The sequence below is a fragment of the Rousettus aegyptiacus genome, unplaced genomic scaffold, assembly GCF_014176215.1.
Source record: "Rousettus aegyptiacus isolate mRouAeg1 unplaced genomic scaffold, mRouAeg1.p scaffold_m13_p_1, whole genome shotgun sequence".
Lineage (NCBI taxonomy): Eukaryota > Metazoa > Chordata > Mammalia > Chiroptera > Pteropodidae > Rousettus > Rousettus aegyptiacus.
In genome coordinates this window covers 101,868,186-101,895,322 of record NW_023416284.1, presented here as the reverse complement: position 1 = coordinate 101,895,322, position 27,137 = coordinate 101,868,186, and the positions used below count along the sequence as shown (strand labels likewise).

The 27,137-nt window shown below is 40.4% G+C and overlaps 1 protein-coding gene across 2 annotated transcripts in view; it reads left to right on the top strand.

Annotated features, from left to right (window-relative positions):
• CLIC5 (chloride intracellular channel 5) overlaps positions 1–11,991 on the top strand; it is a 149,173-nt gene extending 137,182 nt beyond the window's left edge. For both annotated transcript variants that reach the window (XM_016133054.2, XM_016133056.2), the window contains exons 5-6: positions 1,193–1,377; positions 7,292–11,991. In XM_016133054.2, coding sequence (XP_015988540.2) covers positions 1,193–1,377; positions 7,292–7,459 — 353 coding nt within the window. In that variant the 3' untranslated portion in view covers positions 7,460–11,991. The remainder of the gene's footprint in view (positions 1–1,192; positions 1,378–7,291) is intronic.
• The last annotated feature ends 15,146 nt before the right edge of the window (positions 11,992–27,137 follow it).

Genomic DNA, 27,137 nt, shown 5'->3' with positions numbered 1-27,137 from the left:
AAGGCCTTCTATGAAAAGACAAATGTGGATTGTGTGAGGAGTGGCTAACAGAAAGCACATTTGGGAAAATCTGAACAAGAGCACACAGTCCACGGGGCTCTTCTTCCGGAGGCAGCATCTCTCTCTCTCTTTTTTTTCCTGCTGGAATTAATATCCAGGCTGATATTAATGATTCCTATGATCCCAGTGCCACACTATAAGCCAAGGGATGGGACTGATGACACAGGTGCAGTGGCTAATGAACGACGCAGCCAGCCATCTCCTCCCCCGCCATCCTCGAGCTCAGGTGGACAGTTCCTCTGGCGGTGTTCTGTGGTGGGGTTGGTCTATGAAGTGCTGGGGGAATGGCTCAGCGATAACGACATCCTCGAGTCCTTCTTTTCAGTGTTTGTTTCAATCTGCTCTTGTGTCTAAATGAATTCGGCCACATTATCTTCCTCTGAATGTTCTTTTGTTTGTTTGTTTGTTTTGTTTTTAGCTGTATCCATGACAGGTTTCCATGCAACTTGTGATTGCAAATTGTTGGTGGAGCCCACTGCCTGGTGCCCTGGTGCCCTGGCCCTTCCATTTTTAGAACAACCTTCTCTAGATTAAACTCAAGTAGGCCTCCCCGATGCCCACTGGTTCTCTGGGGGCAGCACACTTTCCTGGGCCTCTCACTTTCCTATGTCTTGCCCTACTGGAAGCCTATTCCCACCCTTCTCTGGTTGGGTTAGCCACAGTTAATCCTGCTAAATCTGATACAGATCTCTGCCCTAGGACTGCTATATAATTGTCATTTACTTATTTAATAGCTTTTTCTTTATACAAAATGATTATGTGGGTTAACTGTAGATTATTGGAAAAATAGATGTAAACAAAAAAGGAAAATGAAAGTTACCTATTGTTATTGAATCTTCTGGAGATAAGCACTAAGTTTTGATATATATCCTCATGGTTGCATCTCTATATTCCTGCCTCCTATGCCCCCCCAAAAAGATTAGCTAGTGCCTATTGTTGGGTTAAGGCTTGATCTTTCAGGCCGTTTCATACTCTTCTACTATACTGTGTTCATGGCTGCCATGTACTCCGTAGTGTGTGGGGAGCTGGCAGTGAGAGGAGGGGTTCAGTATAAGCTATTCTACTCTGAAGACTGTGGCTGTATCTAGTGGCAGGCTTGACTAAAGATGTTTCTTTTGCTGTTTCTTGCCAGCCCTTGAGAGAGGCCTGACCAAGGCTCTGAAGGAGCTGGATGACTACCTGAACACCCCTCTGCCAGAGGAGATCGATGCCAACACTCACGGGGATGATGACAAGCGGTCCCGACGCAAGTTCCTGGATGGGGACGAGCTGACCTTGGCCGACTGCAATCTATTGCCCAAGCTCCATGTGGTCCAGGTAAGAGAATTCTACCTGCAAGTGCTCCTCAGATCCAGCTCCATATTAGGTAGGGGTCACCTATAGGATTAAGTCGAGGGCAGTGCCACTGGCTGGTTGAGAGTCTGGGCTCTGAAGTCACCTGCATAGGTAACTGAAATCAGCCTCCACTGCATACTGGCTCTAGTGTCTCTGAGGTTCAGTTTTCACCTGTAAAATGGGCATGTATTGCTTTTTTCTAATGTTGTTGGAAGAGTAATGTGGCATGTAAGTGCCTGGCATATTGTAAGTGCTCATTATATAGTAGATGCTATTGTCATATCATATGTAGTTATATATAGACCTATTACTCCAAAGGCCTCTTTCTCGTTTCTTCTTCATAGGTTTTCACTGGCCATATCCCCACATCTCTATAAAATGTGACCTCATATGCATGTTTTCTTTGTGCACTGACCCACCTTCTCATTCTCTTGAGCAACTCCCTAGGCAGGCAGGCATCTTCTTCCTCATCTATCAGTTGAAGAGAAGGAGGCTGCAAGAAGTGACATCATTTTGTTAACTGTCGTTGTACTTTCTGACCATCTTTGACAGGCAGTGTGATCCTCTCTTGTGTGAATGTTGAGATCTGCAAGTTGGAAAAAAGGGAAGTCAGGGGTCATCCAAAACAACCTCCCAGCCCAAACTGGGCCGCTTTCTGTTTGCGACAGGGTTCTATGCAGCTGCGACGGCCTGTTTCTGACGATGAAGAGCCTTCTTCCTCACGCCCCAGCCCTACCATACTGACAGCTCTGATTATTAAAACAGCCTTCCAAACTGCCTCGCTGCTGCATGTTCTTTGGAACATTGCCAGACAGGGCTGCTCCCTTTCATTTCATTTGAAGACACCAGTTGTGTCCCCCTAAGTTGTCTAAACTAACACTTCTCACATCCTTTCCCCCGACCCACATCAGCCTGGAGAAAAATACAAAGGGATTGTAGAGCGAGACAGTTTGCAAATTGTACACGTTTTTATGTTTTACTGTCTCAGTCAGAGAATAAGCTCTGTGACGACAGGGCCTCCTCTAAGCATAATGGTGAATATACAGTGGCCTTTTAATAGTCATCGGTTAGTCATTTTATCAACTGGTTATGTCTTTATGATATCCAGTTTCTTTCTATCCTTCACTGAGAAGAATCATATTCAATCATTTATCAGCTGGTTATCTGTCTATTGTTTTCTTTTTGTGGTTGTTTTTTGTTTACTTGTTCGTTTGTCTGTTTGTTTTGCTGAAATCCAGGCTAGACATGCCGCCTTCCTTCTAATCACAGCACACACAAGCTTGAGTTGAAATCACACATCTGGGTGTGCACTGGTGTTCCTGTGGGCTCGATCTGAGCTGGAGACTGGGAGGGAATCATGTATGCCGGTGCTGATGGGCTGGGCAAATACAACTTGTTAACATGGATACACTTTGGGTTTGGGGCCAAGCCAATGGTCAACTGTAGGTGCATCTAAGCTACATCTTGTTGAAGTTATTAATTAGTGCATATCTCACTCCACTTCCGAAACATCTTTATTCTCTTTTTCTGAGGCGCTAGTGGCACCATTAGGGACAGCATGATTCCAGTTCAATCACACCGTGTCAAAGTGATGTAATGGAAAGCCCACCATTCTAGAAGTCAGGAGACCCAATTCTAGTCCTATGTCTGCTACCAACTAGCAGCGTGAGCTGGCGCAGGTCATTTATTCTCCTTGGAATTCATTTCTCTCCTGCCTAAAAGAAGAGATGTGGATTACATTCCTCATTGTTTCTTTTCCTTCTCTTCCTTCCCTCATTTCTTCTCTCTTACTCAAATATGTCTTGAGAATCGCTAGTTGAATAAGGTAAACAAATGAATCTCCCAGGCCCTATGCCTCATCCTACAATTTCTCCAGTTCCTCCTAGCCCCTGTCCTGGGATGAAGTTCAGTGAGTTGTTCATTGCGAGAAGCTGGGGATCGAAGGGAGGATGGCCTGTGAGGGGACAAAGGCTGGGCCCTGCCTCCAGTTTCCTTGGATTTCTGCTGATGCAGCTTATCAGGTCCCAGAGACCTGGCAAACCTCTTCAGTGCAGAAAGAGTGAAGGAGGAGCCAAGTCAGGCCTCCAGTTTGGTTTCCAATGCCAAAACTTAATCTGGGCTGTGGGAGCTAACTGTTTTCATATGAAAGTACAAATTCAGAACATGAGCATGGAAGTGCCTGCAAACGTCAGAGCTTCCTGTGTGAATCCTCACCCTCTCATTCCTGTGTGCATTCCCTCCTCTCTCTTTCTCTCTCTCTCTCTCTCTCTCTCAGTCTCTCTCTCTCAGTCTCTCTCTCTCTCTCTCCTCTCTCTCTCTCTCTCTCTCAATCTCTCTCTCTCCCTCTCTCTCTCTCTCTCTCTCTCCCTCTCTCTCTCTCTCTCTCCCTTCCCCACTCCTCCTCTCTTCCTACTTCATTTCCCCTGGCTCTCTTTCAGTTTCATCTTTATCCATGGAAGCTGTGTTGCTTTGGCCCAGGAGTGCCTGGTTTGGCTCGCTGAGTACCTGGTTTGAACTTTCATTGCCTGGCTCCCTTTTAGTTCTCATCTCCCCAAATCTAGCCAACATATGAGGAAACAAACAGTTTTGAGACTAAGGCAGGCATGCAAATCCAGCCAGGGAGGACATGGCAGGCCTTGCATAGCCTCCACTGGGATCTTGCCTGGCATGGTGATCTGTTTAGCCCCTGTGGCAAACAGGAAGGGAGATATAAATATAAACACAAATACATATTTATAAATGGTATTTCTGCTGTTTTCAAGCTCATATATAGCCTTTAAAAACTTAAAAATAAATTCCAGCATGGAGAGACTGGAGGCTGTTCTATTATTCAGTTGGTAACCCACAACTCCTGCATGGATTTGCTTCTTAGCCAAGACAGCCTCTTCTAAAGGTTCTTGGGCAAACTCAAGCGGCCCTCGTCTTGCAGTGAACAGGTGGAAACCAAGAACTGGCAGGGGGTGCCGACCTCAGCATTTGCTTTTGCAGAGTGCTCAGTTCAAAGACTCTGATTCTGTCACCTTTGCCTGTTAGCTGCACCTCAACTGGACAGAACGTTGAGAGACTGCCTTCTTTGGCGACCACACCAAACCTAATATAAAGAAGTACTAAGTACTGAGGAGCTAGGAAGACAAAATTTGCCATGAGGTTCCGCCTTCAAGAGGCAGCTACTACTCTCAATGTGTATGGTGGGGGGTTGGCAAAAGGGAGAAGTTGGAGTTATTAAAACATCAGAACTCAGATGAGTTAAACCTTGGACCTCTGAGGTGGGGCTTTACTTAGCTGATGCTGGGGTCTGAGTTCAGAGGATGTCCCATGGAATTGGGACCCAACCTCTGCAGCAAGGTCACTGTTGCGTCCTGGCCTTCCTGAACTGGTGTGATGACATCGGTTCTGCAAGTTTTGACAAAACGGCAAATGGGATTCAGCTGCTTACACTGGAGTGAAAAAGACTCTGATGGAGACAGAAAGCCAACAAGAAGCATCACGACCCTGCTACCTCCTCCAGTCTGCAGGCTCTCTACAGTGGCCCCTCGTGGTAGAGCCTGACAGGGAGTAGCTGGCCAAGCAGAGGTGTGATTTGTGCAGTCTGAACCCAAGGGTCACAAAGAAGCAAATACGAGGGTAGGTTTGAAGATAAGCATCATTAGCTGAAAAGCTGGCACAGGAGACATTCTGAGCAGCACTATTTCTTGATCATTTACATAGGACTGAGCGGCAAAGTGGAGAGAACTGGGATTAAAAAGCAGAGACTATAATAAATATTCGTGATTACTCAAAAAATATTAGTTGAATTAATTATTTTCCTGGATAATGTTGTGTAAGCCACTAAATCTTTTGTGGCTTCAGTTTGTTCATTACTAAGAATATTCAGTTCTTAAAATTAAGTAATTTCATTACATTTGACGCTAAATGCACTTTGTCAGCTATTAGGATAACTGAGAATGGTAAGGATTAAATAAAACTGTTTATCGAATCCCTACTTATGTAACCTTACTTTACTCATCGGCAAAATGGGACTACAACACACTCTTCCTTATAGAGTTAGAAATTTAAGGAGTTCACAAAGTGCTTAAAGCAGGGCCTGGAGCAGAGCACATAGTAAGTAAATGTAAATGTTTGCTATTGTGGTTCCTCTCAGTGAGAGCATTATGGAGATTATCGAGGGTACAGAAATGAGGAAGCTGTGGTTCCTGTTCTTATACTGCTGGCGATTAGGGAAGCGAGAGAGAGGACACTAAAACAGTAACCGTGATTCAGAATCGAATAGGCCTTAGTGTTGTAATAGGAGTTCAAAGTGATGTAGGAGAATGGAGCGGGGAAATGTATCCTTCTTGGAAATGTGATCATAGCTATGAGCCTGAGCTCTTCATGGAATAGGTCATCATTGTCCTTCACTCAGGAAACTTTCCAGGGAACCCTGCGCACCACTGCACCGAAATGAGGATGAAAGCCCAAAGTGACTAATCTAGGGGTTCTCTGAGTGGAAGGATTCCAGGGCCAGGGGAAAGCGAGGGAAGGAGTCAGGAGTCAGCACTTTAATAGAGAGGCTACCCGTGGCCATCCCCAACCTGTGGGCTGGAAGAAAGACCAGCTAATGTGCAGGTCCCAGTGCACAGTGAAAATAAAGGGGCTTCTGTTACAAAAAAAAAAAAAAAAAAAAGCATTCAGAATTTCCAGATATTGACAGCAGAACATTAACTTTTGAGTGTGAGGCCCATGTGACTGCACAGGTCACATGTCTGCTCTGGTGAATCCCTCCCAGGCTACTGAGACCTTATGAAAGAGACCAGCTTGCCCCTACCCATGAAAGAATGCATGCAAATGGGCAAAGGGTAGATCTCAATGAATCATAATAATAGAGAATATTTCTTGAGCACTGAATATGAGCCAGCCACCCCTCTAAACATTTATGTGTGTTAACTAATTTATTACTCCAAGATAGCTCCTAATATTTTAGAGATAAAGAAATTGGGGCTCAGAGGAGTTAAGTAACTAGTCCAAGGTCACACAGCTGTTAAGTAGTAGAGTCAGGACTGCAGATCTAGTCAGCAGGGATCCAGAGCCTATGCTTTTAACTGGTATGCTACCCCTTCTCTCAACGCAAACATCACTTCCCCCAGAACACCCAAGTCCACAGCCCTCAAGTGTAGCTAACTATGGAGAGAACAGAAATCGTTCTTTGTTCACTCCTCATCATACTCTGTACCTACATATTCGTTCCAACATCTTGCTTACTTTTTAATGTTTGTATTACCTTCTATAAATCAGGATGCTGAGGTAAAAGAAAATGGATGAGGAGAAATAGAAAAAAATGTTTATAATTCTTTCGGTTAGATGTAACCACTGATAATACATTGGTATATATACTTCTAGTCATCATACATATTTCTCCAACTGTGTTATACGACACTTGCAACTCAATGATCTACCTGGAAGAGTTTTCCAGATCACTGGAATTTCCTTTGCAGTATCATTTTTAATGGCTCCCCAGGATACTATTGCGCTTATGTAGGATAATGTATTGTATTTATCCATTCGTGTGTTGCTGGACATTGGTGTCGTGTACCATTTTTTGCTGTTCTAGATAGTCCTGTGATCACATATGTATAGCTAAATCTTCATGTACATCCATGATTATGTCCTGAGGAAAAATCCCTAGAAGCAGGATCACTAAGCGAAAGGGCAAATTTTATTTACTTAAGAAATATAAAATAAAATAATACAAAACGAAATAAAATAAAAAGAAGGCAGCACTGTCCCCTGCGTTGCATACCTGTTGCGCAGCATGGAGGGTTATCCTGCTGTGTGTGCACACTCGGTCACGCCACTCATACCTTCTCAGTGATTTGTTTCATGCCTTCACTCCATCTCTGTCCTACCATCTCTGTTGTAGATTGTGTCCAGGAAATACCGCAACTACAATTTCCCAGCTGAGATGACAGGCCTGTGGCGGTATCTCAAGAACGCCTATGCCCGGGACGAATTCACCAACACCTGTGCAGCTGACTCGGAGATCGAGCTGGCCTACGCAGATGTCGCCAAGCGCCTCAGCCGGTCCTGAGCACGGCCACCTTGCTCCATCCCTGCTGCAGAACTTTGCTTCTCCCAAAGGACTCCAGCTTCACAGACTCCTCTTCTGCATTGTCTCGAGAATCGTCTTTTTTTTTTTTTTTTTAACCAGGCTTCATCTTGCTGGTATTATCAGAACTTCAGCCTGCTCTCTTTTGTGAAGGTCAGCGCCAATCTCGTCTGATCACACAAGAATCTGCAAACAGAAATGCTAGAAATGTCAAGCTCTCTGCCTTTGGGCCTGGTCTGGGTTCAGTGTATTTGGGGTCAGTGTTGGAGAACCCAAGTATATGGGATTGTCACTGGCCCCTTATGCCAATATCAAAATATCTCCTCACATGCATTAGAACATGCAACACTGTGTCCTTTTCCACCCTCCTCTTTGTCATTGACTCTAAGACCAAGGACAAATGCCATCTTAGATCTTATTTGAAAGAGATACACTCTTCTTAGGGGAGACAGAGAGAGTGAATGGAGAAGGACGGAGCAAGCTGTGGATTTTGGCATCTGGCAGACACACCTTGAGTCACGCACTACTTTCTGACACTCCTGTCACAATGTCACTGAAGGCCATATTGAAAAACCACTTCAGACTCATTCTCAGTTTGCTACAGTGTTGTGAATGTTATGATGCTATCATGCACCTGGCCGACACTGATCTCCATTCTTATGCTGTCAGGCCTTGCCAGGGAAAGGAAATTGGCATGCAATTTCAAACCGGGATAACTAGGAAGGAGAGGATCAGGGAGCAGTGTAGATGCCAAAAGGCCCACAGGGGTCTACCAGCCACGGGGTTTGCTTGCATAGGGGTAGTTGTTTTTTTTTTTTGCATATTATATACCTGGGTTTCAATTCTTTATGATGCTGGATGTTCCCTAGGAATTTTTTAGACAGGTCTTCTCTCTCCTGATCTAGTCTTGAACTGGTGATGTTATGTGACTACCAACCTTATAGCAAAATTGGCCAAAAATGACTTTCCAGTCTCTTCAAGTTGTTCCTGGATACAGGTCTGCTAGCTGGGTGTTCTCAGGCAGCCGCTCCAGGCTGATTTCAGCTGCAGCCTCTGATGGGTGAGCGGTACACGTAGGAGGTGGCATGATCGTGGAACACCTTAGGAAGAAAGTCCAGGAGGCTTTCTGAGTGGGAAACCATGGGGTTTGAGCTAAAGGAAAAATATATGCCCATCTGCGTTAATGTTCTTACCATCTGACTCAACTACCAGATGAAAAAAAGGGAACTTTTTTTTTTTTTTTTAGCTAATTTTGTGCTCCTTAGTCATTCTCTTTGAGTTTCACCTCCTCAAAAGCTTACCCTGCTTGAGCATCAGGACCTGTGCAGAGGAAATTAAGAGAAATGAACTCATCATCAGCTCCCTCTCCCAGTGAACGCCCTGTGAGAAAAGCCACTGGCCATAGATACTCTCCTTCAACAATCCTCCCTTCTATGTGGCCTGCCGGTGGAGAGCGAGGTTCCAAGTGCTGGAAATCCCCAGAACTTGGCTCATTGCTCAGGGAGGGCAGGATAGCATGGGTCCTTTCCATGGAAACATTAACAAATTCTAACCCAAGCAATCCCTGACCTATCTGCCTCCAGGGATCTCTGAAGAAAAAAGTGACCCATTGATCAGAGCAGAGGGGAGGAAGTAGGGGGTCTCTTTTATCCCACTGAGGAGAGGAAATTTCTCTGTAGGACATTTTATAAGCCTGAGAGCTTTGAAAAGGCAGAATGAATTGATTTATTTCCACCTCTAAAAGAGCCTTTCCAGGACTCCCTGGAAACTTTGTCCCTGGAGGTGTTTAAAAAGGAGACCTGGAGAGAAAATAGTCCTTTTTAGTGTAAGGAAAAGCCTCAAACTGGCCTCCTGGGAGATGAAAGCTTGAATGATCCCAAAGGCCTTCTAATTAGTGTGAAATCCTGTTACCCTGGGAAATCCGACCCTAACCTTCACAGCACAGGCAGGATGACCTCAGAGGCAGTTCACTTTCCTGAAACCCACAATGGCACGTTCCTGAAACAAATCCACGTACCACAGCCAGTGTAGCAGAAAAGACAGGACACACAGGTGGACTCGCTCCTCCTGAGCAGCTGGCAGGTGGGAGCAACCCTGCCTGATCTGATACTCAGAATTCAACAACTCGCGAGTCCTTAAAAGCAGCTTTTAAAAACAAACGAGCCAAACCAAATCAATATTATTACTCTGTGTTCCTTCTGTGGTTTACTTAGTTTTACATAAATAATAATATTAATGAACACTGGTGGGGCAGTTATATGACCAATTATAACCATTTAAGAAGAAGAGGAGTTAAAGATGGAAGGCGCTTCTGGATACTTCATTCAGGAATATCTTTTTATTTCAATAGGAGATTATTATAATGCAGCTATTGACTTAGAGCTTTATTGTCTTATAACCAGATTAATCACAGTATTTTTATATAATAATAATATTCTTTTCTGATTATTTTTTTTTTCAAAAAAAGTTTTTTTTCTCCAGATCCTTCAATCTCCTGGGGCTGTGGCCATAACCTTGTCATACACACAGCAAATCCTCTCCCAGCAACAGTGTGGTAAGGTTCTTAGGTGTCCCCAGAACCAACTCAGGGAATATTTAAGGTTTGCGGTTTGACTCCACGCTCTGGAGTTTTAAGATGGGAGGTAACAGTTGTCACTGGTCTTGAATGAATACTGATCCCTCAGAAAGCATTTCAGTGGCTCAGAGAGGGGATTAATTTGAGTTGAGATCCTATTTTAGTTTAGATTTATTTTTCTCCTTTGACTATTTTTTGTTGTTGTGGTGGTTGTTAGGTAGCATAGTGGGAGGCAGAGACAGAAATAAGAATCAAACTCAGAACAGCTGTTGAATTTACCCATCTACTCAGTACTGTCTACCTCTCAGGTTGGCCCAGAGAGATGTTGGATAAGACTAATAACTATAAAAGATGAGCTGGGTAAGTAAAATCTTGACTGATCTAGAGCATAGTTCCTTCTATGACGTGCCTTCATCTCCTGACAAGGGGAGTCCAATGCCTGACAATTCAGAATCATAGGCATGAGTATGAAAATCTAGTTTTAAACAAGTGTTATAGGTACCTGGCAAAAAACTAATGAGCCAGAAAGTGAAAAACACACTCAGCTTCTTTGTACACGAGATCTCAGATATGTTTCAGTTTCCAAGGAAATGGCACAGTCCTTAGTGCTCACCTCTTGTGCTGGAGGGGCCAGTGAGGATCTTGAACTTTTTATTAGAGAAAGGTCACGTTTTCTAGTATTTGTCAAATGAAGCAACAGAAGCTCTTCATAGCACCTGTGCCCACTGGCTACTTTGCAGACAGATAATACGAAGCATCTCAGAATTGTCACAAAATGGAGAATACCTAGAATAGACCTTGAAGATCTGAGTCCCAGGAATTAGCAAGGTCTGAACAAATAGAATTAAAAGGGAGGCAGAGTCAGGAAGGTGAAGGTCTTCTGGCATGAATTTTTTTCATAAAAAAACCAGTGAGAGTCTGCATCAAAAATTAAATTGGTTTAGAGGCAGCAGGTATCTAGTAGATATTTGTATGTCTCCACCCTATCCCTATTGGCCTGGAGCCATTTCAATAGCAGAGTAAATCAAATGATGATATCCCTCTCCTTGGAAAGATGAAACATTAACTTATGGTTAAAATTAAGTCAATGATTACCAAGAAATCACTTCCTTATTTTTGTATATGCCATTAAAAAGAACCTTAAGCATTAGAGAAAGAAAGGTGCACATAAAGCATCCTGGTTCTGATGTCAGGAGAACTGACTAGATCACATCACTAGCTTTGGGCCCTTTTGCACACAGGCCTAATGTCTCCTATTCATTGCTTCTTAGCATTCAAACCAAACATCAACACGTGCCCTCCTCATGAATGCGTGTTTCTCTCCCTTTGTCAATATTCTTCTCCCAGCTTAGTTTCAGGATACTTTTATTTCATAATTAGGTATGATCTAAAGTGTGCGTAATTTTATTTAATGTCACTTAAGGAAATTGATCCAGTGTTCCCCTCCCCAATCAAACATAAAATAAATGATTGCCTCATTATTGGGTTTGGGCTAATCTGTGTTTCTATAAAAGCAATCAGTTTTATGGCAAAACATAGTTTTAAGGATCCAATTATCTAAGGTATTTTATGTATAGCTACAGATTTCACAATATTAACTATACATGTATTTAAAATACAAACTATCCAGCTGATGTTTGAATTTGTCTTACTTTCCTGACCACCCGGTTGTCCCATTTTACAAGCAGGGAGTTACTAATTTAGCAAAAGATGCCTGGCCTTTATGAAAGAACAAACATTTCATTTTATACAGACACTCCAAGTGATGGTGACTTGATTTTCTCAAGACCTTTAACTGTGGTGATAAAATAACTTGCTTCCAAGCCTTAATAAATGTAAAATGCCTTTTAATGAAGATATCGCTGAGTGTTATAAATTTTTTCCCAGTCTTTATTGGTATTGACTGATTCAAATAAAGCTGGTTTATTTTCAAATATTACAAAAGTGATCATCAGACTTCTTTTTTAAGGTGGAAATTTCCTATACTGTTTTAAATGACAACATGAAATCTCTCTTTCCCCCCACCAAATAAAGACTACTTATTTCCTATTATAAAAGAAAACATCACTTCCAATTATAAAATATATTTTTAAAAAAATAAAATATGTTCGTTCTTAAAAATTAAAAACAAATAAAAAGATAAGGTGGAAGAAGAGAAAGAAAAGCAAAAAGCTTGGGACCCAGTCATCCAAAAACTGATTTTTATTTTAGCAAGACTGAAATTTTATTACAGTACGTGGGTTAGGTAAAAAATATATATATACTGATGTTTCTTCATGTTTCTCATTTTGTTTTCCTATCTATGTTGTAGTACATGATACCTGATAAGGACCTCTGTGAACATTTACATTGCCAAAAGGTGTGAAGGTCTTGGCAGTTCCCCATGTCCTTCCTTCATGCTCTGTCAGAACCTCACTTTTCATTACCTTGGAAAGGATGAAACACCTGACTTAGGGAATGAGTCCTGGTGGGAAACAGCCTTGGAGCAGGCGCAGCAGATGCTATTGATGGTCATCTCTCCATCCAATCACCCCTGTCTTCCTCTGGCAGAGCCCTGATTAAGTCAGGAGTCCACCTCCCTCTCCTCCCCACTTCCCACCAAACACTCCCTCCTAACTCTTGTGTGACTCAGGTGAGAGTGGTTCCAACCCCAGGGTGAATAATGAATGGTCCGAGCCTGTCCTCCTGGCTGTGGTTGGTTTTACAGTGGGCTCTTGACCAAGTTCCACCCAGCATTGTGATGGGATATTTCTTCAGGAATTTCTGAGAAAGATCCCGTTGTTCTTAAGAAAGTGACTCCTCAAGTCACTGCCTCTGATGCTGCCTCTGGATGCAGGCATGAGACCTGGACCTATGCCACCCTCTGGAGACCATAATGAGCAAGAGCAAAAGCAAGACACTGCAAAGTGCAGCAAGAATGGAGAGCACCTGCATCATTGATGGGACCACTGAGCTACTGAATGAGCAAACTCTGAAACTGGGTCTAACTCTATATTTCCAGTTCTCTAATATCAGATGGTTCAAGGGTACATCTGTTTGTTTATTATTATGAATGGCCAAAGGCATCCTGAATGGCACATTAGCCAAGTTTGTTGTTGTTGTTGTTGTTGTTGTCGTTGTTGTTGTTTATAGCCCACTAGATCATCAAATTGCTCTCCCAGGAGGTCCATGTTTCCACTGATTGAATAAAGAGGATCTGCTCTGCAAGCTGACTTGGGCCCGGAGCATGGGGGACTTCACCTCTCTGCATCTGTGCTATGATGAAACCTAAGGGCCTATGAGTGGCAATAATTATGCCTTGCGTTGAAGAGAACTGAGTCCTGTTCCAGAGAAGGATCCAAAAAATAAAGTTGGAAATGAGAATATCTCATTATACTCAAAAGTATCGTGAGCTATGTCTCTTTTATTTTTATGTCTAGTAGCTGAAATCCCCAGAATTACCTTGGAGAAGGCATAGGGTACGAGACTGGAGAGGTAGGAAGCTCAGGATTGGAAATAAAGAGATCGGAATTTTAATTGTAGGTTCATTACTAAGTTACTATGTAACCTTGAGCAAGGCCCCTTTCTAGGCCTCTGTTTTCCCAAAGTGGATATTAAGGTCCCTTGCCTATGAGATGATGAGATCCCTGAAGAAGAGTACTTATTGGTAATAAAGGGTTATTTTGAGTAGAATGGCATTTCAGCCAAAAGGAATTTCAATCTAATGGAAGGTCTCACTCTGGTCTTCTTAAATGGAAAGAAGGCGATAGACAGAAAATACATGGATATTAAGAATTTGCATATATTTTTTTTGTCTTTTAAAGTAAATTTCAGGATGTCTTGGGGTCGATTATCACCCATGTCAGTCCCTTATCTTTCTAGTCTATAGCTAATGAAATCTGTGTCTATATGAAATGAAAATGACCCTGGCACCCTGAGGTTAGGTTCATTAAACTGCAATTATTTATGTAGAGAATAAAGCAGACTCAAATTTGGGGAAAATTTTCAATAAAAAGTACAGAAATTTTTAAAATTTGAGTTTAATCCTTCTTTAACTAGAATATCTCAATGCCCCAAAACTTCCTATCTCTGAATTTATGTAGGACTTGGAGTCTACACCACACGAAGATGCATAACACAAATACCGTAATAGAGACTAGTGTAGAATCAAGTCCTAAGTCTCCTGTGGAACAGTGCTCAGTTGCATGCACTTTTTGTATCTATTTGGAATTATTCCTGTGTGTTACTCACTCCTCACTACCCTCTCCCTAATTAAAATCTAAGCTCCTTTAAGGGATGGAATGTCGATTATCCAATTTTTATGCTGTCTTACCTTGTCTAGCACTCAGCAAATATCAGATACTCAAAAATATTTATTAGTGGTTGGATGGAGAATTCATGAGACAGTATTCTAGATTTCTGGTTTCATCTTGGATCTTACTTTTTTTATTTCCCTGAAGTCCCTGACACTTTCTATACCATAATGCTAAAAATGGAGTGATAACAGAGAGTCAAGGAGAAAAAAGGGCATTTGTGTTAGCTAAATATGTTTTCAATATAATTCTGAAGACTGGACCTTCTAAAACAGTCCATACAGCTTTTATCTGTCTCTCTGAACAGATAAAAAGCTGCTGAGTGCTTAGTGGATCACATGGTTGTAATTAGGTAATGATTTAGCCAGTTTCCCAAGTTGGCCACAAAATTCTGCCTAGATTGAGTATTATATTTTGAAATGGATTAGAAGCTTTGAGATGAGGGTGACTCTGTATTTCTAGAATTATCTGTCTAAGTAAGGGTTAAACAAGCTAATCGTTTTTATTCCTGAATATATGTTCATTAAAGAGAATTTAGAAAATACACAGGAACAAAAAAGAATAAACTAAAGACCTCCTATAATCCTTACACCCAGAGATAACCACTATCAATTTGTAAATAATTATCTTCCTATGCTTTTTTCCTAGTGAGATATAAACGTAAATATAAATACGGTTTAACAAAAAGCTATTATTGAGAATGAAAACCAATGTACACTACTGTCTTTATGATAAAGACAGTAATTATGAGTAAAGCATATTTTCCTGTTTCTATGCAAAACAATACAGGGACCAGACAAAAATAACTTGCTACTTACTCCAGAAAATGCTTTCTTACTTATCAAGATCAACAGCTTGCTCAATAATATTTGTTTTAAGACCTTACCTTACTGTGCCCACCAATTTAAAGCTACTATGTCCTAAACTGCCCCGTCCCACCCAGTTCCCTACCTGGTAAGACTCACCTTATAATCACTCAGCTCTGGTCCTAAAACCCTATAAATACCCTCCTCTAATTACCCCCTCTGAAATATGACCAAGACTATCAAGATGTTCTTATTTATTAAAATAAATCTAATAAACTTAGCTTTTCTTGATCAGTAAATTTCTCTAGTGTGTGATTTTTTTTTTTTTTTTTTTGTAATTATAAGCTAACATTCCACATACTGGTTTTTTAGTGGTTTTTTTTTTTTTTGCTCATATATCATAAATATTTTTCCCTGCCCCTTTTCATTTATAACATCATTCTTAGTATCATAATCCATTTAACCAGTTCCCTATTATTTGGTCTTTAGGGTATTTCTAATTTTTCACTCTTAAAGTCTATAATAAAGTTCCAATAAGCTAGATTCTTCATTGCGTTTCTTAAGGGTCCTGATATATATATTGCTACATTTGCCTCCAAATTGTTACAACTTACTCTTTTACCAGAAGACTATGTATGCTTTTTTTTTTTTTACATTATTGCCAATATTGGATTTTGTCATATTTCAGTTATTTTTAATTTGATAGGTGAAATTTCCCTGATGGCTGTTTATTTACTTGTCGAGTATCTCTTTTAAGTACACAATTCCGCTTTCTCTCTCTTAAGGGAAAGTGTGCCAGCTTTCTCCTCTGCAATTTGGCTGCTACATACAGCTTCTACATGAGGCTGCCACATCACGGAATGAGTTGACTGTAAACTGGTTCTTGTGGCAGTTGCTGTTCCCCTTTGGGACTTCTTGGTATATTTTTAAGAAGAAGAAAAAATGAAGTATGTCTTCTTTAAATAAAACATGAGAAAATTTAAAAAGACAAAAATCTTTACCTTAGACCATGTAACAATTGCCATCCTAGATCAAACCCAGTATGTATCCTGCTAGCAGAGTTTCAAGGGAACATGTCATGGGAAGGTGTGTATGTGCGTATGTGGTGGGGGGTACGGGTACTTTCTGATGTATAGTTTTCGAAACATTAGTATTGGACTTATGAAGAGCTATTTTATACTAGAAATTTCCACCAGAAACTCTCACAATTCATTGAACATTTGGCCTTCAGAGTAAGGTCAGCCCTGTCCTTAGGGAAGATGATTGTACGTAAAGTGAAGGAGAGAAAAATGGCAAGTTGGCAGGCCTTGCACTGAGATTTATGGAAATGTGTAAGAAAGTGAAGCAAGAAAACCTAAAACAGTATAACTGTATTTCTAGGGTAATGATCTCCAAAGTACTGTGGCCTCTAAAATAAGACCCAGGAGACAGGCAAACCTTCAGTCTTAAATCCTATTTTAATTAATGGGGGCAAAAGACTTTACATTCACCTGGAACCAAAGGACTTTTGGGAAATGATGGTCTTCAATCTTTCCTTTTGCTCCTTCCACATTCTCATACATCACATTTCTCTTTGAATACCATTTCTTATCAACAGGTCAGTCATTCTTAGAGAGAGTCTCAAAAATCAAACCAAGATGGTACTAGCTATCTGGCCCTTAATTTATCAAAGTGCTATGTAACCTGATAACAAAAGCTAAGAGAAAGGTGATGAACATGAAAAAGCATGAGAGTCTAACTGAATCGCTACATAGTAAAGACCACAACAGGGCCAAGTTCAACACCCAAAAGTGACATGGAGCCCAAAAGTGATCATGTGGTTACTTAACTCTAGAAAAGGGACCGATATGAAGGTGTTGAGGTGGATAATGAAAGGAGCAGTTAAAATGTAAATTGCCCACGAGAGACTATTTTAAAATGCTGTTTTGGAGTACCTTGCAAGGAGCTCCAAAGTCAATAATAAAAGACCCTATAAATACATCAAGGCAGAAAGCCAAGCAGATAATCAGTGAGACCACTTGACCCAGAACTACACAGGATAATGAAATGAACAGAATGTGGAGAGTCGATTCTTTTTCTTTTCAACTCTGTAAAAATGAAGAAAGTTAAGATGGACGTCTTCGCTTCCTCTTTTGAGAAACATTGTCATAAATATGGACTCAAGCACAAATAGGCCTGATAGGCTGAGGGCAACAGATGCCAACGGGAGGCATCCTGAGAGAAAAATCACTGGATAAAAATTTATAGCAAAAAAATGGCATAAGCTCCTCTGGGAGAGCTGTAAAATGCTCCATACAGGCAAGAATACAGCCCCAGTTGCACCCACAGAATATTGATTCTCTGAGATACTGGCCCAAGTCCACTGTGGCCAAAAAGATCAGCAAAATGCTGGGCTTCCTCCGGAAAGGCCATGGCATGACTTGCAAAGCCTTGTTTTTCCTGGTCAAAACCAAGGTGTGATCACTCCTGTCTCCAGTTCTGATTGTCATATGCCAAAGAATATTAGTGATGATGACAGTCACCATGTTGAATGTCCATTCTTGGGTCCTCATGTGCTAAATTCTATGTATTCGCATTATCTCAAATTCTTTTTTTATCATTTAATTTTATTTTTCAGTTAAAGTTGACATTCAATATTAAATGTGAAGGGATTAAAAAGTACAACTTGTCATTATCTCAAATTCTTACAACATTCTCATAATGTACACTATTTTTCATTTACACAATGGGAATCTGAGGCCCACAGCAGTTAAGCAAATTGCTCATGTTCACAAGCCAGCAGGAGCTAGGATTTCAACCCAAAAGATTGATATCAAGTCTTAAATGTGAGGAAGACAGATGGAAGTAAAAAAAAAAATAGTCTTCTTCAATCTTAAAGGTGGCGCCGTAATATGATCAAACCCAAAATCATGAATAGTGTTATGCATCGATCATCCAGCGGATGTGTAATCCAGGTAGCACATTATATGGGAAACCTTGAAACAGCTAAAATTAAAAATACAAATTGCTTAACAAGGTATCTTGGAGAGTGTTCTATGTAAGGACATAAAGAACTTCTTAAGTTGTTTGTTTTATAGTGGTACAGTTTTCATTATCTGGATGTACTATTATGTGTTAATTTATTTATAAATATTTTTAAATTAAAAAATGAACACAAGAAAAAATGTATGCAGTTCAAGAGATATTACAATAAAAACTAGTGACCTTCCTAGTGTAAATACTATCACCTACTTCCCGAAGGCCAGCACTGTTAACGATTTCTTGCATTTACTTACAGAAATTTTCCACATGTACACTTAAACACACAGTGCACGTATACGTTCTTTTTTAATAAAAATATAAGTGGGTATTATGCATGTATTGTTATATGTTATCACAAATGGGAGAGCAATGTTTTTTATCTTGCATTTTTTACTGAATATATCTTGGAGAGCTTCACATATGAATATATGTTTCACATTCTTTGTAACACCTACATAATATTTTACTATATGAATGTAATTTAATTCACTCAATCAGTCTGCATTTAATAGACATTTTTAGGTCATTTCTAGTCTTTTGCTATTGAAATAATACTACAGTGAACATCCTTGCAGGTATTTTTGAATGTGTGTAGGAAAATATTTGTAGTGTAAGTTCATGGTAGTGTCATTCTCGGCTCCCAAAGATGTGCATTTAATCAATTTTCATTTCCATTTGATTTTAAATATAAAATTCATTTGCATGGTTTTCAATTAAAATTATAACAAAATAAACACTGGAAAGTCTCATTCCACTCTCTATCCCTGACTGGTATACTTCATCATCTGTAAGTAAAGATCTTGTTAGTTTCTTATGAATCCTAGACTGTTCTTTATTCAGTTGCAAGAAATGCATATGTGTGTGCATGTATAAAATTTGCTTCCAATATATTTATTTATTTTTATTTTTCAGTTAAAGTTGACATTCAATATTAATTTTTATTAGTTTCAGTTGTATAGCATAGAGGTTAGACATTTACATAATTTTTGAAGTGATCCCCGATTAGTCTAGTACCCACCTAGCACTATGTATAGCCATTACAATATTATTCACTATATTCTCTATGCTGTACTTCGCATCCCATGACTATTTTGTAACTCAATTTGTACTTCTTAATTCCTTCACCCTCTTCACTTAGCTCTTCAATCCCCCTCCCATCTGCCAATAAGCAACTTGTTCTCTGTATCTATGAATCTGTTTCTGTTTTGTTTGTTAGTTTATTTTGTTCTTATATTCCACTTAAAGTGAAATCATATGGTATTTGTCTTTCTCTGTCTGACTTATTTTATCAATGTCATTGAAAATGGTAAGATTTCATTTTTTTTATGGCTGAGTAATGTTCCAATATACATATTGGAATAGATAGATAGATAGATAGATAGATAGATAGATAGATATAGATATATTACTTCTTTATTCAATCATCTATTTATAGGCACTTAGGTTGCATTCATATCTTGGCTATTATAAATAACACTGAAGTGAATGAAGGGGTACATATATCTTTTCGAATTAGTGTTTCCATTTTTTTTTTCAGATAAATACCCAGAAGTGGAATTACTGGGTCATAAGGTAGTTCTATTTTTAATTTTTTGAGGAAACTCCATAACGTTTTCAATAGTGGCTATACAAATTCGCAATCCCAACAACCTTGCATGAGGGTTCCCTTTTTGCAAACACTTGTTGTTTGTTGATTTATTGATGATAGCCATTCTGACAGGTGTGAGATGATATCTCATGTGGCTTTAATCTGCAGTTCTCTGATGATTAGTGACACTTCGAGCATCTTTTCATATGTCTCTTGGCCACCTGTATGTCCTCTTTGGAGAATTGCCTATTCAGGTCTTCTGCTCATTTTTTTAATTAGATTGTGCTTTTTGGTGGGTGTTGAGTTGTATGTGTTCCTTATAAATTTTGAATATTAACCCTTATCAGATGTACCATAAGCAAATATCTTCTCCCATTCGGCATGTTGTCTTTTTGTTTTGCTGATGGTTTCCTTTGCTGTGCAAAAACTTTTCAGTTTGATGTAGCTCCATTTGTTCATTTTTACTTTTGTTTCCCTTGCCCAAGAAGACATATCAGGAAAGTATTACTAAGAGCAATGTAAGAAAGTTTACTACCTATGTTTTCTTCTAAGAGTGTTATGGTTTTGGGTCTTACATTTAAGTTTTTAATCCACTTTGAGTTTATTTTTATATGTGGTGTAAGAAGGTGATCCAGTTTCATTTTTTTTTGCATGTATCTGTTCAGTTTTCTTAACACCATTTATTGAATAGACTGTCTTTACCTTGTTGTATATTCTTGTCTCCTTTGTTATAGATTAAATGACCATATAGAAGTGGATTTCTTTGCAAACATGTATTTTTATTCCCTATGTTCTTACCCCAAGAGTACATACTACATACATTGTTCTGTATCTTACATATTTTACTTACTGTATTCTATAAATCTTTCCATATAAGTATATAGGGCACATCTCCATTGTTTATAGCTGCATAATACTCCATGGTATAGATATTCCATATTGTAATTAGTTCCTTTTGATAGACACTAAAGTTATTTCTAAATATTTACTACTGCAAAAAATGCTGTAATGAATAAATGTGTACATACCTCATTTTACACTCATGAATAAATATGAAAAATGCATATAGCATGCTACCATTTAAGTAAAGAGTTAAAGGAAAACAGGATTATGTATCTGTGCTGGCTGGCAAATTTTTAATAATTCCTGGGAAGAACAAATAAAAAGTTAATAATTTTTCTTGCTGGGAAGGATGAAACTAAATAGAAGGGAACAAGGTTGGAAGGAGATTTTCCTCTATACACTTTTTTATGTTTTATTATTTGAATTATGTGAATATGCTGCAGGGCTACATACTTAGTTGAAAATTATGTAATATTTGTCAAAATCTGTTCATGACAGGTTGAGATAAACTCATAGAGGTTATTTTTTTAAATAAGCCATTCAGGGCATCTTTAAGCTCTTAAAGCAAAGTTATAAATGACCACAATGTTTCTCTTTCAAATTCACCCCTTAGTTCTCTACCTAGCTTGTAATTTTTCCTCAGGAAAAATTAATATAAAAAAGTAATTTTTTTAATATTACTACTATCTTCCCCTTTTCCTGAAATTCTGGGAACATTGGAAATACCAGTTAACAACCCCTTCTTACAGAATTAAATTAAAGAATGTATGTCATCAATAGAAAATACCACATCTTATACATAGATTCAATACCAAGCAAAGAGACATATGGCCGTGGAGAATCCTTGGACAGCCTCAGTTTGCAAAGCTCATTCAAAGGTCCACATGTGAAATAGAATCACACACTGATTTGTGCTTTAAGCCCCCGGGGTCCCTCAGGGGTGAACCCTCTGAAGCTGCTCTCACTTCAGTCCTCTTCTCCGAACCGCTACTTCTGTGAGCACACGGTAGTCTCCCACCGCTTGGACCTTCCGGGAAGTTTAGGACCACACACTGTATTCCGGTGCTGCCTTGTTAATTTTTCTCTAACTGTGCTCCCTCTTCAACAATTCAGGTTATGACCAGAAGGAGGTATTGGGGAATTCAACCTGGAAAGCTTCATCGATCATTTCTCTTGCCCTTCTCAATTCTTTTTGCCCCTTCTCTTTCTCCTGAGAGTCCTCTCTGTGACAGTTAGGGCCCCAGTGGCTTCTCTGCCTCTCAGATGTCTACTATCTTTGTATTATAGTTTAATTGCAAGTGAGTTTATTATACACTATATTACATTATATTATGTTATACCAGGTTATATCTTTTTAGAATTAGAACAGCAAATAAAAAAGCCATTGACTTTTTCAGAGGGTGAACTCAAAGCTGAAATGATAGATCCAAGACTCCACAGCATTCCAGGTATTAATGAGATAAATCATATGAATAGTAACTTTGCTTTTTCACTTGTCCATGCATAACGGGTCGAATTACATCCCCCCAAAAGATACATTGGCGTCTTAACCCCTGGTACCTGTAGGTGGAGCCCTGCAGGTCTTCACAGATGTAATCAGGTTAAAAGAAGCCACCCTGGGTTAGGGTGGGCCTTAATCCAATAGGATTGGCATTCTTACATGAAGATGGAAATTTGAACACAGACAGACACAGAGAATATACAACCATGTGAAGATAGAAGCAGGGACCAGAGTCATGCTACCACAAGCCAAGGGGCACCTGGAGCAATCAGAAGCTAGAAGAGACAAGGGGTTGCCCTAGAGGCTTTGGAAAAGGGTAGCTCTGCCAACACTTTGATTTTGAACTTCTGGCCTCCAGAAATGTGAGAGCTTATGTTTCTGTTGTTTAAAGCCACCCAGATTATGGTACTTTGTTGTGGAAGCCCTAAGAAACTAATATATCACATATTTGTTTATTGCCGAATGCGTCCTGTGTGTGCCCCTTCCCTCTTCTGTTTCCACATATTCCCAGCCAAAACGGAAGGTCATGTGAGCATCTTCAGAGAAGCCATCGTTTGCAACAAAGGTGGGATTTCAGCATTCTATGCTCTAAAGTCTGAGACCAAGTGTCCTGCTCATGCCAGTTCCCCAGCATCCCCTATAAGCATTCGAGAACTACTGCACTGACTGGGGCACAGGTGATGTCCCAGGAATGTTCAGGAGATCAGAGGTCTGGCTCCATATCATCACTTTGCACGTAATCTCACATCCAAAGGGCTTCCCATCTGTCTTGCCCTGGCTCCAGGCATTTGGAAAACATGTCTTCTTTTGCTTTCCTCCACCTCATCATGCAAGGAGGCATTCACCAGCTTTGTCCACCCCGAATGCCTTAGAGCTCTGCAGGGACAAGAAAAGGGGAGAAAAGGCCCATTTTCAAAGCTGTTTGCCTGAAGAGCACCTGGAGGACTTATTTGGCAGGTTCTTCCTTCAGATTTCCTTTCAGGTGATCACGGATTTGGCAGTGGGGCACTTGGCTAATCCTCAAAGAACACAAATCAAAACACCCCATTCTCCTGCCCCATAATTATGTTATCCAGTTACTCCCCTTGAGCCGGTGATAAAAGGAAATCTACCAAGTGGGTGCTCAACAGGTGGCCTTAAAAGGTTTAAATTGCCACTTGAAGCTGGGCTGATGAAAGGGGTCTGTGCAGGTGTGACTTAAGCAGACAAGGACAGGACACACTTGTTCAGGGTGGGGCTGCTCAGAGTACACCCAACTGGTAGCAGGTTAGGCAAGTGTCTTTTCTGTGATTCACCTTTTGTTACTGACCCAGATGCTGAGGCAAAAGCCTGGGCAGTGTCAGGACTGAGGGCTGCACCTGGATGGGTGTTGACGATTCTGCTTCCTCATGCCACATGGTACCAACGATGAGCACAGAACAACCCGTTTCAGAACTTATTCTAAAGAGACCCAAAAGAGCCCTTAATGTAGTCTTAGAATGTTAAAAAGTCCAATTCATTTGGCATTTAATCTGTCAAATACTATCCTAGCCAATTGGTCCCACTCTTTAGCATCCATCTTTAGTTATGTTCTACTTTCCTCTCATGGAAATTTGCTGAAAGAATTTCTGTGCCATATCGGTTTCTTTAGATAGGGATTTATGCTTCCTCACAAAGCTCACATTTTTACTGTTTTCAGAATTCTGAGGGTCTCTCATTCCTCTTGGGCCATTTCCACATTTGAAGCTTCTTGACATGGCATCATATTTTATTTTTCTCTGAACCTCTTACCTATATCTTCCTGAAGTCTACTGCAGACAGCCTTAGAAGTATAGTGTTCTCTTAGCTTTTAGGAGCTCTGGAATGAGAGGGACGAATTCTCCTTGGGTTTCTGTGACTTCTATTTTATCAACCTTTCTTTTGTTTGAAATTAAATTCAGAGGATGTGCAGAGCTGCAGTTCCCCATCTTTTCATCTTTTCCTTGTTAGATTTGTATCCACGGAGGGGAAGCACCCTCTACATGCTTCCACTTTGGATGACCGACACTTTCTCACTCCCACTCTTACAATCAGAACTGTTTGTTTGTGGGGGTGGGATGGATGAGAAGAAATGCTCTTTCATTGACATCATGGGCATAGCATGACTAAAATATTTAGGGGAAAGTATCCTTGAGTTAAGTGGTAGGCAGGGATGGGATATTTGACAGCTTATCGCCATCGGGGCAGTTACAAATTATTATTAACCTCTGGAGAGAGATGAAAGAATGAAAGGTGTATGATCCCCCATATGCCTTCTCTCCCAAAAATTGTGGTTGTCATAGTTTAAACTTAAGTCGGATTCTTCATACATGAGACCATTAGTTTTCCTTAGTTATTGGGCATTGAGATCCACATGTATGAGAAAAGGTAGTCAGTCTCCTGCCGTAACCAGTAACTGCCATATCGAAGGGCTCAATAAAATAAAAGATTAATTTATCATTAAGGTCACATCCCAGCTACAGTAACCGAATCCTGAGTGGTCTCATAGCTATTGCTTTCTCCTTCACCAGAGACTCAATTGCTAGGATGGCCATGTGACCAAGTTCTAGCCAATGAGAAAGATCAGTATTTGGGGCCACCTAGCATTGTCTTCCACGATAAAAGGAAAGCACTTTTCTGCTACCTCCTTCTCCCAAATCCTATTGGGGATCTGGTATCAGTATGCAGTAACTTTCTGCCTAGATACCTTCAATTTCTGCCTCCAATCTCTCTTCTTACATTCATATCTTTCCATTGTGGTCAGTCATCTTATAAAAACTCTGGTCTGACCATGTCACTTCAAGCTGTAAAAAAAACTTCACTTTCCTTGCCTGTAGGATACTTCCAAAAGCCTACATGTAAGGATACAACATATCATCCATGAAAAATATGCCTGGTTCTGTGGCAGCCATCTGTTGACATGAAGCAATGAGCATGAGGATGAAAAAGCCGACATGCTGAGGAATAGCCACGTAGAGGGATGGAAGGAGCCTAGGCCCCTGGAAGCATCGCTGAGCTACTGAGCCAGTCCTAGACCCTCTCATTATGGATCCAGACTCCTTATTATGGGAGATAATTGTGTCTCTTCTTTTTTTGTTGTTGTTGTTACTCACTGAGATAGACCCTTCATAGTCTGGTCCCAGCCTAAGTAGTCGGGCTCAGTTTTCTCCCTTCATCACAATGTATCTTGCTTTCCAGCCACTATAAGCTACTTAAACATTCTCATGTCCTTGTCTCTTCATTGATGCTCCTTTCCTGTCTAAAACACTCTTCTTCTGCTTCTTTGCCAGGTACCCAGATATTCATAACCCTCCTTCTAGATCCATTTCTGATGATTCTGTCCATGAGAAGCATTCTTTGCTTTCTTCTAGGCATGCTTAGCACCTGTTTCCACCTGAGTGACAAGCCAGGTACACTTTTTGCTGTGACTATTTGTGAATATACAGTCTTCTTCATAATTAGGGGTCACTTGAGGTCAGGAGCAGTGTTTTAGGTATTTCTGAGGTTTGGAACCCAGCCCAGTACACTGTATTTATTATAATATATGCTATTATTATTAAGTTACATTATATGTATTAAACTCTATTTATTAAGTATACTATAGATACTTAATAAACATTTCTTGATCAATTGTTAAAGGCTTTCCTTTCAGCAACAACACCCCACCTTCTTGCCAGGAGCCAATCACGCTTTGACTACAGCTCACACCAATTATCTTAGACTTCCTTCTTCCCACATGTTCTATCTCCATGTCATTTCATGAATTCCTCGAATGTTAGAGTTGAAAGAGTTTTGCTAAGGTTTATTACAGCAATAGCTATTAAGTAAAATAAAGGATTCCAGGAACAAATATATTTTTGTTTTGTTAACACTGAGTTAAACAAAATTTAACAAGTTCTTCAGTGTAGAAATTCTCAGAGCCTATAGTATGCTAGTACTTGTTGAGACTCTCTGAGAAAGAAATGCAGTAACATTTCTCAACGCCCCAACGCCACCCCCACTCCCACTGTGGGTCTCTCTTCTCTCAAAGCATTCCCTTGGACTCAACCCTATGAAACACACCGTGGGACACCCTGATCTACTAGACCCATTCATCTTTCAGGTAAGACTTCACCGTTGTGGATTACAGAGCCAAGCCGGCAGTGAGGCCGCCTGCCTCCCGGCTCAAAGTCTCTCCATCCTCTTCAGAGGCTCCATCTTAATCTTCTCTGCCACTTTCTGGTCACACCACTAATTTAGCACTTTGTATGGTTGGTCATGTATGCACTTATGTCTAGAACTAAATTATAACTTTCTGAAAGGGGGGAGCATTTCAACACTCTCCTAATCTCCTCATTGTGCACGGAGCCAGGCATGCGGTCAATATGTTCCTACTGAAGAACGAATGGTGAAGGAATGAGCGAGAGAGGTAAAAGTTTATCACAGTGTTTTGAAAAGTGATCAAAAATATCTTTAGGGACTAAAATATATGCGCCAGTGTTTTACGTACCGCTAAAAAGGGAGAGGCTTTCCCTGACTCACCACAATACTTTCTCATCGTCAATCGTGAAGAATAACCTAATTTCAGAGGTGTTAAAACAAAAACAAATGTGTATATTAAAATTAATGAAATACAGCAAAGACATTTACTCAGAGCAAAACTCAGTTGCACAGACAACCTCATTCCACTGGGAACTCATTGCAAAATTGCCCAAAGCCTCAGAGTGAAAGGGTCTGGGAAGGCTTGGAGTCACAGGGGTAAAGAACAGCTAAGAGCATCTGCCAAGGGCCAAAGTCGTGAGTGCCTTGAGGTTTTTGAGGGCGGTGACCATCGCTGTCGGGCAGGCTCCAGCTGAAACCCAACGGGCAGGGCACACAAATGGCATCGATTAATCTGAGATTGGTAATGACATGTTTGTTTTGGATTGAAGAAATGCCATCGTGGCTTCAGAGCAGTGTTGAGTCGTGGATGGAGGGTGGGGAAATGTGTGTCCTGGACTTAGTCGTGCCATGGCCCTTGGAAGCGATCCAAGAGGGTTCCGGACTGGTTTTGGTAGT